General features: G+C 40.7%; 1 protein-coding gene across 14 annotated transcripts in view; it reads right to left on the minus strand.

Moving 5' to 3' along the window:
- The window catches only part of mbnl2 (muscleblind-like splicing regulator 2), a 99,813-nt gene that overhangs the window by 66,447 nt on the left and 21,007 nt on the right, over positions 1–12,359 (minus strand). For 12 of the 14 annotated variants that reach the window (XM_080198081.1, XM_080198080.1, XM_080198071.1 and 9 more), the window contains one exon: positions 5,835–6,670. In XM_080198081.1, coding sequence (XP_080054207.1) covers positions 5,835–6,008 — 174 coding nt within the window. In that variant the 5' untranslated portion in view covers positions 6,009–6,670. Of the gene's footprint in view, positions 1–5,834; positions 6,671–6,780; positions 6,862–7,269; positions 7,318–12,359 lie in introns of those variants that run through there. The other 2 variants (XM_080198075.1, XM_080198073.1) reach the window with 2 other exon arrangements.

Below are 12,359 nucleotides of genomic sequence, written 5' to 3' on the forward strand. Positions count from 1 at the left end.
AGCAAAAAAAAGGTTTTAAAGAGGGGGCAAAAAGGAACTCATGTCCATATAGTAGCTCAACATCACAGAAGGATCCCAAAGCATTCTGTACATGATTATATACTTTGGATTCAACAACTCGTACTGCATGGTGGTACAGTGGTTAGCATTGCTGCTTCACAGTGTTAAGGACCCAGGTTCGATTCACTGCTTGGGTCACTGTGTGGAGTCTGCACATTCTCCCTGTGTCTGCGTGGGTTTCCTCTGGGTGCTCCAGATTCCTCCCACATTCTGAAAGATGTGCTGGTCACGTGCATTGACCCAAATAGGCACCGGACTGTGGCGGCCGGGAGAATTTCACAGTAACTGCATTGCAGTGTTAATGTAAGCCTTACATGTGACTAATTAATAAACTTTAACATTGTAAAGCATCCCAAAGCACATTCTGGGAGCAATATCAGAAAAATACTGACACCAAGCCACAGGAGATATTAAGACAATGATGAAAAACAAGACTGGAAAGTGGCAGGGAAATTCAGAGAGTAAATTCCAGAGTTTAGAGCCTTACTAGCTGAAGCCATGGCTGTTAATGGTGGACTGATGGAAATCCAGGAAATGCAAGAGGACAGAATTGGAGGGTTTCAGGAGTGAAGGAGATTACAGAAATGGGAAGGGGCGAGGCCATGGAGGGATCTGGAAACAAGAATTTTATAATCAATGCATTGCTTAGCTGGGAGCCAATGTAGCTCAGTGAACACATGGGCGATAGCTGAACAGGACTTGGTCTGAGATAGGGCATGTTGCTTTGATGATCTCAAAGTTAGAGAGAGTAGAAAATGGCTTTGGTCCGAGTCTTCCCAGTAATTAGTTGGCTTAAGTTTCTGCTGTATGAGTATCGGATGCTGAATAAGCAGTGACAACAACAGCGGCAGGATTGAGAGAGGTGATGGCACGATAGAATTGGACATCAATGTACACAAAGCAAATGGATGCTATTTTCGAATGATCACTGAGGGACAGCACATAGACTAGAAACACGAAGAGTATTATGTGGGTAAATACAACTTGTAAGTACAACTGCCAATTTGCACGCAAGGTCCAGTAAACAGTAACTGGACAGATAATCTGTTTTTAATGGTGCTAATCGAGAGGGAAAGCTGTGGCCAGGACAGTAGGAGAATTCATCTCAAGGAAAAGTAGGAACGTTTTGGGTAATGCATCTTTGAAAGGAGACAGTAGAAGTATAGAAATTAAATGGTTAAAATCAAATCAAACAATAACTGCAATAGCACAAGTCCAAATGACTGAGTAGCTAACCTTGGAAGGATATCAAAATTACTTCACATAAATAGCAAATGGACTTCTGGGTAAGGTAATGGAAGAAATCTCCCTGGAATTATTTAAGTGATCTTTGGACACTGTGAAGGAGAGGGCAGGGAGCAGGTTCTTTCTGAATGGATAAGAGGACTGAGTGACAATTTTGTGATCTCGTAATTAGCATTATAAAAGATGTAGGTTTCTAAATACACTGGTCTCCTTTCAGATAAACATGAGCAATGAACTGACTTCTAGTAACTTTAGCGAACAGATTACGGAAAACAAGCTCATTTATGAAATCTCTTTCAGCTAAGGTTGAGAACTGATGGCAATAAGAGCAAATAGGAAATTATTGCTAAACTGAAAGGTCTTTCCCTGGATTAAATTTAAATTGTTTTATGGAACTGGAGAATTTTTTTTTGGTGTTTGAGGATGGACAATTTAGAACTTTTAATGACTGTATTGCATTATTTTACAGAAAATACATACAGTGGGCCAGAAGCAATCAAATATGTATTGTGGGGCCATTCTTACAACATAGCCAGCAATGTTATCACCACTCTGTTAGAAAGTCTGATTTGCAACTCAAGGGCATCAAAGACTTAAAAAAATTACAGTGGTGAAAGAACATTAGCAACGCACTGTTACTGGAGAGTCTCAAGTTCACCATCAAAGCAAAATGTTCTGCTTCCCTGAACTGAGCAGAATGGGCTGATCCTTTAGACATCAATATGGTTCTTATAAAAATAGTTTTGTGATCAGCCAGAATCTGCAATAAGTTATTTTTTTTCTCATTACCTTCATATCTCACCCACCCCAACCTAAAAAGGTTTTCAAACCTAGCCCAGTCAGTTCCCCTCGTCCACCTGTTCTCTTCACCCCACCAGGGCAGTCTAACATGCAGTAACAAGTGAACCTCACTAATCTAAAGTCACCCAAATGAAAGGTGGCTTTGAATGTCAGTTGCTGATGGGATCAAAATTTGCACCCCATTACTCAATGGTTTACTGTTTTAGCTGTCTGATTAGTGTATGTTTTCACAAACACAAGGGAAGGCGATGACCTAATGGCATTATCACTGCCCTATTAATCCAGAAACACAGTTAACGCTCTGGGGACAAGGGTTCAAATCTCGTCACAGCACAGGTGGAATTTGAATTCAATTAAAAACATCTGGAATTAAGAATCTTTTGATGACCGTGAAACTATTGTCAGAAAAACCTTTATGTCCTTTAGTGAAGGAAATGCGCCATCCTTACTCAGTCTAGCCTACATGTGAATCCAGAGCCAATGCAATGTGGTTGGCTCTCAACTGCCCTCGGGCAACTAGAGATGGGTGATAAATGCTGGTCAGCCAGCAATGCCCATGTCCCATGAATGATTTTTTAAAAATTCACTGTGATCAAACTAAATTGTTTCTGCACCTTCATAAAAACCACAAAATGAGATTTTAAGCACTTTTGACTATAGCTGACACTCCTATTACAACAAAAAGAACTTTTATTTGTATAATGTTTTTAATGTATGAAACATCTCCAGACACTTTGTGGGATACCAGGATTATCTAGGACTGGGCTGGAAATAAATTAGGAAGTAGGGAACATTACTTTGCCAGAAGGCAAAGTAAAGGGATCTTGGGAGGGAGTTTCAATAAGATGTTGCTAAAAGCAGTGGGACAGAAGGAATGGAGTACAGAAGCCAAAAGATTGAAGAGTGTGGGAGGTCAAGTCTGACACGGGTCTTACAAGTGCAGTTGAGAACAATATGGACAGACTGGAAAACGATTGTGGAAATTTTAAATTTTAAAGTATTGGGGGACATTGAAATTGTGTGAGTCTGCAAGGATGGGCTAATGGACATAGATCATCCAGAAGCATACCTGCTCTAGGCACATCTTTTGTTTTTTTTGCCCTATCACCATTAACTCTGGCTCTTGAAGACTAATTCTTCTGTCATCCAATCTCTCCTGCCTTCCACCTTATCATATACATGTCTATTTTGTCTTTGACCTAGCCAAACTTTGCTCAAAAACTATTATAACTCTAACTTCTCCCAGTACTGGAGAAATGTGATCCAACTGAAAGGTTAACTGTTTCTCTCTCTCTGCAGATGCTGCCATACCTGCTGAGCAAAACCACTATTTTCTGTTTTTACTTCAAATCTCCAGCATCCGCAGTACTCTGCTTTTTGGCATACACAACTACTGAATTCTGGATAAGTTGGAAGCCTATGCAGTGTCGATAAAGAAAAGTCAGTAGAACGAGCTTTGGAACAATCAAATTCAAATGGTGACAAAACTTTTGAGAAGGATTTCAGCTTGCAGAGAGTGAGAAGGGGAAAACGAGACAAATAATGCTACGGAGGTAGAAGTATGCAGTCTCAGAGGATTTCAAACCTATCTCAGGATCAAGCAGAACGATTTGTTCATTCAAAGGGTGGTGCCAAGGAGGACGATGGAGCCAGAAGATGGTCGTGGGTGGAGAGGAGGACTGGTGGTGTTGAGATGGCGGCGCGGGCTCGTTGGGCCTGTTTCCCGGGCTGATTTTGTTCTCTGTTTATTAAAGACTGAATTTGTGATGGGCAACAAAAACAATGGTAATAAAAGCAAAACACTGTGCATGCAGGAAGTCTTAAACAAAAACAGAAAATGCTGCACTTTCTGCTTTTGGATCAGAAACACTGGTTTGGAACTCCCTGCCATTCAATGGGAGAAACCTGCAACTTTCCCAAGACATTAATGTCAAATGGGCAGTCTGACAGCACAGAAATGCCAAGTGATATGAAGGTGCAGCTTGATGTCATTAGCATGCCTGTGGATGCTGACCAGGCCAGCAGATGTCACCACAAAGTGGCACAATGGTTAGCACTGCTGCCTCACAGCGCCAGGAACTCAGGTTGGATTTCAGCCTTGCGTTGCTGTCTGTATGGTGTTTGCAAGTGCTCCTGTGTCTGCATGGGTTTTCTCTGGGTACTCCAGTTTCTTCCCACATGCCAAAGACGCAGGGTAGGTTAGCTGGCCATGATAAATTGCCCCTTAGTATCCCCCGATGTTTAGGTTCAGGAGATTAGCAGGGTAAATACATGATGGTACAGGGATAGGGTTTGGGTAATGCGCTTTGTTGAAGAGGTGGTGCAGACTCGATGGGCTGAATGGCCTCTTTCAGCACTATAAGTATTCTATGATTCAAAAATGACAGCACTGGAATTAGGAAAAGGCAGAGTACAAGGATAGATCCACAGAAGACTCCCACAAAACAAAACTGGGAAGAAAAGGCAAGCCATTGATAAAGGTGTGCTGGCTGTGTCCAGAAAGACAGGATTAGAACCACAAGAGTATAGGATCAACCAATGCTGGAGGCTGCAAAAAGATTAGGCCGTGAAGAGAGGACACAGCAGCGTAGTTAACATTACAAAGACTGTCATGGAACAGTGAAACAATGATATTCTGGTAACTTAAAAGAGGAAACATAAGAGACAATGGATGGGTCAAAGGTGGGTTTTGTGTGTAAAGGGTTGAAGGCAGCAATATTGAAAGGTAAAGACAATACTTAAAAGGAAGGGAGCTATTAACATAATCAGCTAGCAAGGGGGCTAGGATTGGGACCAAATTAGGGTGGAAACTTGGAGCAATTTTTTTTATTCTTTCACAGGATTTAGGAGTCACTGGCTAGGTCAGCATTTGTTATCCATCCCAATTGCTGTTGGCAGTGGTAGATCCTATGGAAGAGACAGTCTGAAGAGGACAATGGGGACGATGGGAGGAAGTGGCTGACTGACAAAGGGTTGGAAAAATTAGGAGGCTAGGATGGAAAGGGAGAGGAAACACATGCTCTTCAAGCTCCTTATCTTGAGTATTGGAAACAAAGATGGAAAAACATAAGTGTTATGGGGAAGTGGTTAACTTTGGAGAAAAGAAACCTTTGCCATGCAGATGAGCTTTGAATGGCAACTTTGGGAGTGGAGATTGTTGTATGGCACACAGATCTGGAGATTGATGACTTAGTTATTCATCAAAAACACAAATTTGTGCTGTTCTGCTTTAATGAGAGATGGAAGTGTGTGCACGGGTGCATATGTACACGTAAAACAGAAGTAAGAATGGTTGTTTTGACGAGAAAAAAGGCTTCAAAGAGTTAAAGAATAAATAAGCCATGGTAAACATTGGGTAGAGCACGCTGGGAGTTACGAGAAATCTTGAGAGAATTTCCAACTAGCACATAGCGAGGGCAGGAAGGTTTTAAAATAATAATTAGTGCTAGGTAAAATCTTTATTTCCAAAGATGCTACAAGGCAAATATGTAAAAGTCATATGAACCTTCTCAACTGTGGCTTTGAAGGATATTAAAGTGTTCCTACCATTAAGAAGTGCTTATTTCAACATGCAATAAAATTCTCAATACTGTTAAAAATTGTCAAATTCTAACACGGATGCACATTTCTAAGGTACAATTGCCAAGGTTTACAGAACAAGTCAATGGATTTTGTGCCACAAGGTTAGAAACCACACTATTGAAAAGCTCAACATTAAAATTCCTTACCTTAAGGGAATCAAAGCATGCAATAACTCGCCCATTTTCAACCTGACAGCTTTTTGGTGGGTGTGCAAACTTGCATTCCTGGTCTGAACGTGAACATGTCCCTCTCTGAAACTGTCTGCACACTTCTAACGTCAGCCATTTTGTATCACGTACTGGAGTAACGTTTACAGCCATAATAAGTCGTCCAAGTGAAACGTGGTTCAGAACAACTTAATATCACGATTCTTGGGGGAAGAATGCAGCAGTCAATAGAATTAAAGTCAAAAATATAGCTCTTTTTTTTAAAATATAAAAATGCCTCTCAATGGTCATAAAAGCAAGAAATTACTTCATAAAATGCTGCTGGGGAATAGTTTTGCTGACTGCTAGTCAACATTAAAACAGACAACTCATCAAGTGATCGGTCACCAGTTGGGAGTTGTGGGGTTTTAACCCCTTCTTGTTGGTGGCACGTCCGGCTGTTTTATATCGTACTTCTGCTGACACAGCACTTTGCTGCTTTTAATAAAAAGTTATTTTGATGCAATCACACTCGTTGATTGAATACTAATCACGTTCGAGTCGCTTCCAGTTATTGATTTTACTGCATTCGGCACATTCAGCTCTGTTGGTTTAGTTCCTCTTGCAGCAGATTGTTGTCCCAGTTTTTTTTGGTGTCACGGCCAGTTTAAGATGAGGCAGCAGCTACAGATGCAGCAGAGGCGTTTTCTGTTTTCAGTTGCACATTAGGTCAGACATTTGTTTAATTGGCAACAAGCAAGTCTGAAGAGAGCAGATTGACCTAAAAGCAGTTCCAAGTAACACAGACTTCAGTAAAGGCACTTTTTATCACCGACCTGTTGATAAAAAGAAAAAAAGCAAAATCAATGTTTTAGCATAATAACTTCCACGCTACTTGCGCCAGCATTGCTATATTGTATAAAGCTGTTGATCACTTTCAACGTACTCGAGATGAGAGCGGAAGCAGTACTAACAAGGCAGCATACTGCAGTCAGCCATGCTATTGCAGATTAAAAAAAGGAGTTGGCTTTCCTCGTGAAACTATGCTTGATGGAGGGAACAGCCAATCGCAACAAGTATTGCGGCAATATTCTGGGCAGCAGTCCAATAGTCTGATGTATCTCATAAATGGCTGAGTGTGCCAGATGACACTATGCTCTCTATATTGAAAATGCCTCAACCCAATGAGACCAGCCCCACTGCTACACAGAGGTACTGTATGCCTGGCTTCAAACTGATCGGAAACTCATCTCTTACAGGCTGCACTTCTATTAACTCTATTCCCCCTATTCATCCGGGGTTAGCTCCCCAGCCCCCCCTCCCCATAACCTCTAAAATAAAGAAAGGGCAGTCACAGCCTTCAGCTCCCTTATCTGGAAGAAAATGGACATACAGTAATTCAGTCAATGTTTCACTAACATCTGCGAACACTTACATCTACAGACGCCGAGCAGTGAAAGGGAACCACAGAAGGTAATGACGGAATGGGGGTGGGGAAAGTAAACAGCGCAGATTCTGTCAAACAGGAGGCAGCTATATTCTACTTCCTTCATGATTTTAACCCTCTGAATGCTAACTAAGAACGAGCACATCTCAATGTTAAATTTTGATCCAGATAATTGCAGGATGCTGAATTACTTGACATCCAATTTGAAAATACGCACTTAAATTACAATTCAGATTTAAAATTGTTCTGACTGCTGAATGTTATTCTTTCAAATGTAACTGAAGATGACCTCTATAAAGGTAAGGTAATTAGCCATAATCCACAAAAGGGCCATAGGCATCTCTTTATTAGAGAAAAACAATATATTGCTTAAGGGGGCACTACTCCACAAACGTGGGGTAAGGTGAGGGGGCAGGCCTCCATGAATACTACAGCTAGTACAGGGTACTAGCTAGTGCAGCTAGTAATCTGCGCCATTGGCAACATCCTGCATCACACTCCAGTCATTTAGCCAAATGAGCTGACTGCCTCCCCAGCGCACATGACCTCTATGCAACTATCATGACAGTAATAAGACACACGCAACAATGAAGCACAACAGAATTAATGATTTCCAGACAATACACCAAAATACTATTCAATCAGACTTTAAAAGTATACTGTACAGGTTAATAATCCAACTTTCTATCGGAGCACTATTATTTGTTACAACAATCTTTCATATTTTGTGAGCATGTGCTCCAGCAATATCCATCCAAAACTTCAATGGCTAGTTTAAACATTTTATTTGTAGCAAATCAAATACAATAACCAGAATCTGAACAATGTAATACAGTGTAGAGGAAACAGTGTTCATTTCAACAGCTTTGAACAAAATGCAGCAGCAGACATTTTTATAATATGTATTTTTATTGCCAGTCTTCAAAATTAAATAATTTTACCTCCTGCGGCTGATCTTTAAATAAGTTGTGTGGAGTGGCTGCACATGAGTGCACACAACCTGTGCCCAGCAGCTGAATTCCTTCATCAGGGACAACCATCAGGTCTCGAGAAAGCCAGCTAATCCTGGGCCTTCTTAATGAGATTAGCAACGGTTGCCCTTCCCACCCTTGCAGTTTGGGAGCAGCACATAGAATATGCAAGATCACCTGAAGATGCTTGCATCTGACAAGTTTAACGTGAAAGAGTTTAACATTGGCACATGTGACTTAACACCTACAGACTATCAACTCCTTAAAGGAGGCACCTTGCCTCGCAATAAACTGAAAACTAAAGAGAGAAGTGAAAGAACCACCCAAATTTAAATTAAACATGTTATGCTGATCATAGTCAATATGATAGCACAGTGCTCAAAATAACACAGAGAAAAACAAATCAAACATAGGCAGGACCTAATAATACAGGCCTTAAAAACCAAACATAGGACAGCATCAGTTCTAAATGTAATGTCAATATCATTCAAAACTGAAATGTAAATGCACTGAAGCTACAGTCCAATTGATAAAGTGCTAAAGCAAATTCAGTACTAATGCTATGATACAATAGTTAGCACTGTATAATTAAAATATTAATGTAAAATTTTCACTAGATGGCAAAATTCTTACGTATGAATGTTAAAATTCAAGAGTCATAATTACAATCAGAAGAGAAACATTCATAGAGCTAAATGTGGAAACAGTAACATATTGAAGCTGACAGAAGTTGTGGCTTTTGGGGAGGGTGAGGGAAAATGCAAGTTTGAAGATGTTGCTGATCTATTCTTGGCTACAATTTTCACGTTCTACCTTATTTCTTTTGCCCCTTAAATATTCCTCCTTATCAAGAGACATTCTATCTCATTAAAAACTTACGGCAGACAATTCGGAATTGCAGCTATCATCCATTTTTTCCCAAATTTGTTAAAATTATTTTAAATGTGTCTATCTTAATGCGGAATCTGTCTTGTATAAACTTTCACAATCTTCATACAATCATAGAATCCCTACGTGCAGAAAAAGGCCATTCAGCCTATCGAGTCTGCACCGATAACAATCCCACCCAGGACCTAGCCTTGTAAGCCCACACATTTACCCTATTCATCCCCCTGACATTAAGGGGCAATTTAGCAAGGACAATCCACCTAACCCGCACATCTTCGGACTGTGGGAGGAAACTGGAGCATTGGGGGGAACCCATGCAGACATGGGGAGAACATGCAAACTCCACACAGACAGTCACCGAGGCCGGAATTGAACCCGGGTCCATGGGGATGCGAGGCAGCACTGCTAACCACTGTAGTGCCATGCCGCCCCTAAAAGGTGTGCGTCAGGTCACTCTCAGCCTCATCAGTTCTATTAAGAAAAGGCCCATGCTGTTAAATTATGACCATAACTTTCTCATTCACAAATCCAAAACTGTATGTTATTTTCTATCCATAATCTTGCCATCTATCTTTGGTCTGACTATGGCCTGCATGAAATATCTTCATATCATGGAAAATGTGCATTTGATTTGGGTAATTAGATTGTAAATCATTACATGACTTTATTTGTTATTCATTCGTGGGATGTAGGCATGTTATCCATCCCTATTTGCCCTCATGAAGGTTGGGGTGAGTCACCTACTTGAATACAACCGAGTGGCAGAATTACCCATTGCTGCACATGGTAATATGGAGTATGCCAGCAAGAATTGTCTGGCTACCGTTTCAGAGTGCAGTTACAAGGCAAAAACACTGATTACAGTGTCTAAGAGTTGGCCCGTGTTGCCATTCATATATTCAATAAATGAAAGAAAGCATCAAAAAACACATGATTTAAGCCAAATTATACTTTAGTGCTGCAGCAACACGCACTGGTTAAATATTAACAACAGCTTTATCTGGAGTCGACTTTGGTATGCTTATAAATGCAAACATCTCCGAGAGTGCATAAAGGTTTATTTATGTCTCCACAAATACAGAAATTAGTTTTCTCTTCCATCCAGTACTAGAAAGAGTTTTGACATCTAGTCTTCAAAAACAAATAGGCACTTTGGCAGCAAAGTAATAAACAGTAATTTTTTTTCAACAGGTACCATAAAACATTTGGAACAAGGATGAAACTTTTATTTATAAGTTATTTTTAAAAATCTTTTAATTTTTTTATTGCTCTCAAATGTTTGACTAATCTACAGCCAGGAGTGGAAAAATCTGTTTTTACATTGCTGATCCAAGACCATTAAAATAAGGATTCATGGCCTGTTAGACTCTGTTGCTTTTGATCTCACTAGATGCAAAAAACTAGGGAAAATATTGTGCAACAACGATGGTCGATTCAAGTATTAAATTCTCCACTGCCTTCCCAATATTTAATCATCTCAAGTTAATCCCCAGGTTACCAGATAATTCTTGCCACCATACTCCATGTTACTATGTGCAGCAATGGGTAATTTTGCCAGGAAATGGTCTAGACAATTCCACCAAAACTGGCAAGCAGAAAAGGTTCAGATCCAAAATGTTATTTCCAACTGGGAGGCCAATGCTCCAATGTTGCAACTTCTGGCTTAAACCCCAAGCTAGTTTAGCTTTTGAAAAAAACTTTTGCAACGGCCTATTCCAATTCATGTAACCTGTAGTTTTATAGTTCACTTATTAGTGTCACAAATAGGCTTATATTAACATTGCACTGAAGTTTAGACTAGGGGACTAAAAATCCCCTAGTAGCCACACTGAGGAAGAATTTAGCATGGCCAACTTACTAACCAGCACATCTTTCAGACCAGAGCACCTGCAGGAAACCCACAGAGATACAGGGAGAACCTGCAATCTCCGCACAAATCACCAAGCTGGGAATAGAACCCAGGCCCCTGGCAATGAGCAGCAGCAGTGCTAACCGCTGTGTCACCATGCCTCCAATTTCTTTCTTATATTCAAGATAAAGAATTGGCAAAAGGAAATGTGAACACTTAGAAACGAATTGTGGCTCAAGAAAATTACCCTCAATTTTAATCTGCCAAAGGTAAAACAATTGAAATCAAGGGACGTGGAAGAGGTCAGAATTGTCAGAATTGCTGATAACGATGATGTGGGAGTGGAGAAAATTACAGGGCTCGGTCAGGGCGGGGCCACTTTGGAATTTGGAAGCAAGAACTGGAATTCTGAGAGTGAGGTGTTGCATAAACAGGAGCCACTGTATATCAATGAATTCAAGATGATGGATGCATGGAACTTGGTGTGATTTAGGACAAGGGCAGAGCTTTGGCAGATGTTTTGCCATCCGTCAGCCTGACATGAGAGGCCAGCCAGAAGGATGCAAGGACTTCTAGAGTTCTCTTACATCCATCCAACTTGAATTCAATAAAAAAAATCTGGCATTAAAAATCTACTGATGGCCATGAAACAACTGTTGAAAAAATTCATCTGGTTCACTAATGTCCTTTAGGGAAAGAAATCAGCCACTTTTATCTGGCCCGGCTACATGTGACTCCAGAGCCATAGCAATGTGGTTGACTCTCAATTGCCCTCTGAAATGGTCACAGTTCAAGGGTAATTAGGAATAAATGCTGGTCAGCCAGCGAGGCCCATGTCCCACAAATGAAAAACAGAGTCTGGGGAGAAGTTTAGAAGACCTGGATGAGGGTTTTAGCAGCAAATGAGCTGAGGCAGGGGTGAGATTGGCTTGATTGCTCCAGGATTTGGATGACAGGGACAAGGACAGAAAACAAACTGGATTTTTCACATGTCTAGCTTTTACTTTTCAAAAAAAAAGTATCTGCTGCTGCTCCGTTCAAATTGAGTGTTTTGGGGCAATTCACCCCTCACCTCAGAGTTAGGTCAAAGGGAGAGGCAGTGAGTGGGGTAGGACTGCAGAGAACACAAGAGAGTAAGACATGTTAATACTTGGTTCAGAAACACTTTTGCTTGGGCAGTCTGTACTCTAGCTGTTACCTGCTTCTTCCTTCTCTTAGATTCCTGGGCTGCTATATCCTGCTCTACGCAGCCAGTTTTTTGAGCATCTGTACCTCCCTCACTCAACATCATCTCAAGTTTCTCACACTATGTTTCGTAGTACATCATGCTAATATTTCAGTTTTTTGATCTTAAAAGAACTTAAATCTGT

This window comes from Carcharhinus amblyrhynchos, chromosome 10 (assembly GCF_965287045.1).
Source record: "Carcharhinus amblyrhynchos chromosome 10, sCarAmb.v2.hapA, whole genome shotgun sequence".
In the NCBI taxonomy this organism is placed as follows: domain Eukaryota; kingdom Metazoa; phylum Chordata; class Chondrichthyes; order Carcharhiniformes; family Carcharhinidae; genus Carcharhinus; species Carcharhinus amblyrhynchos.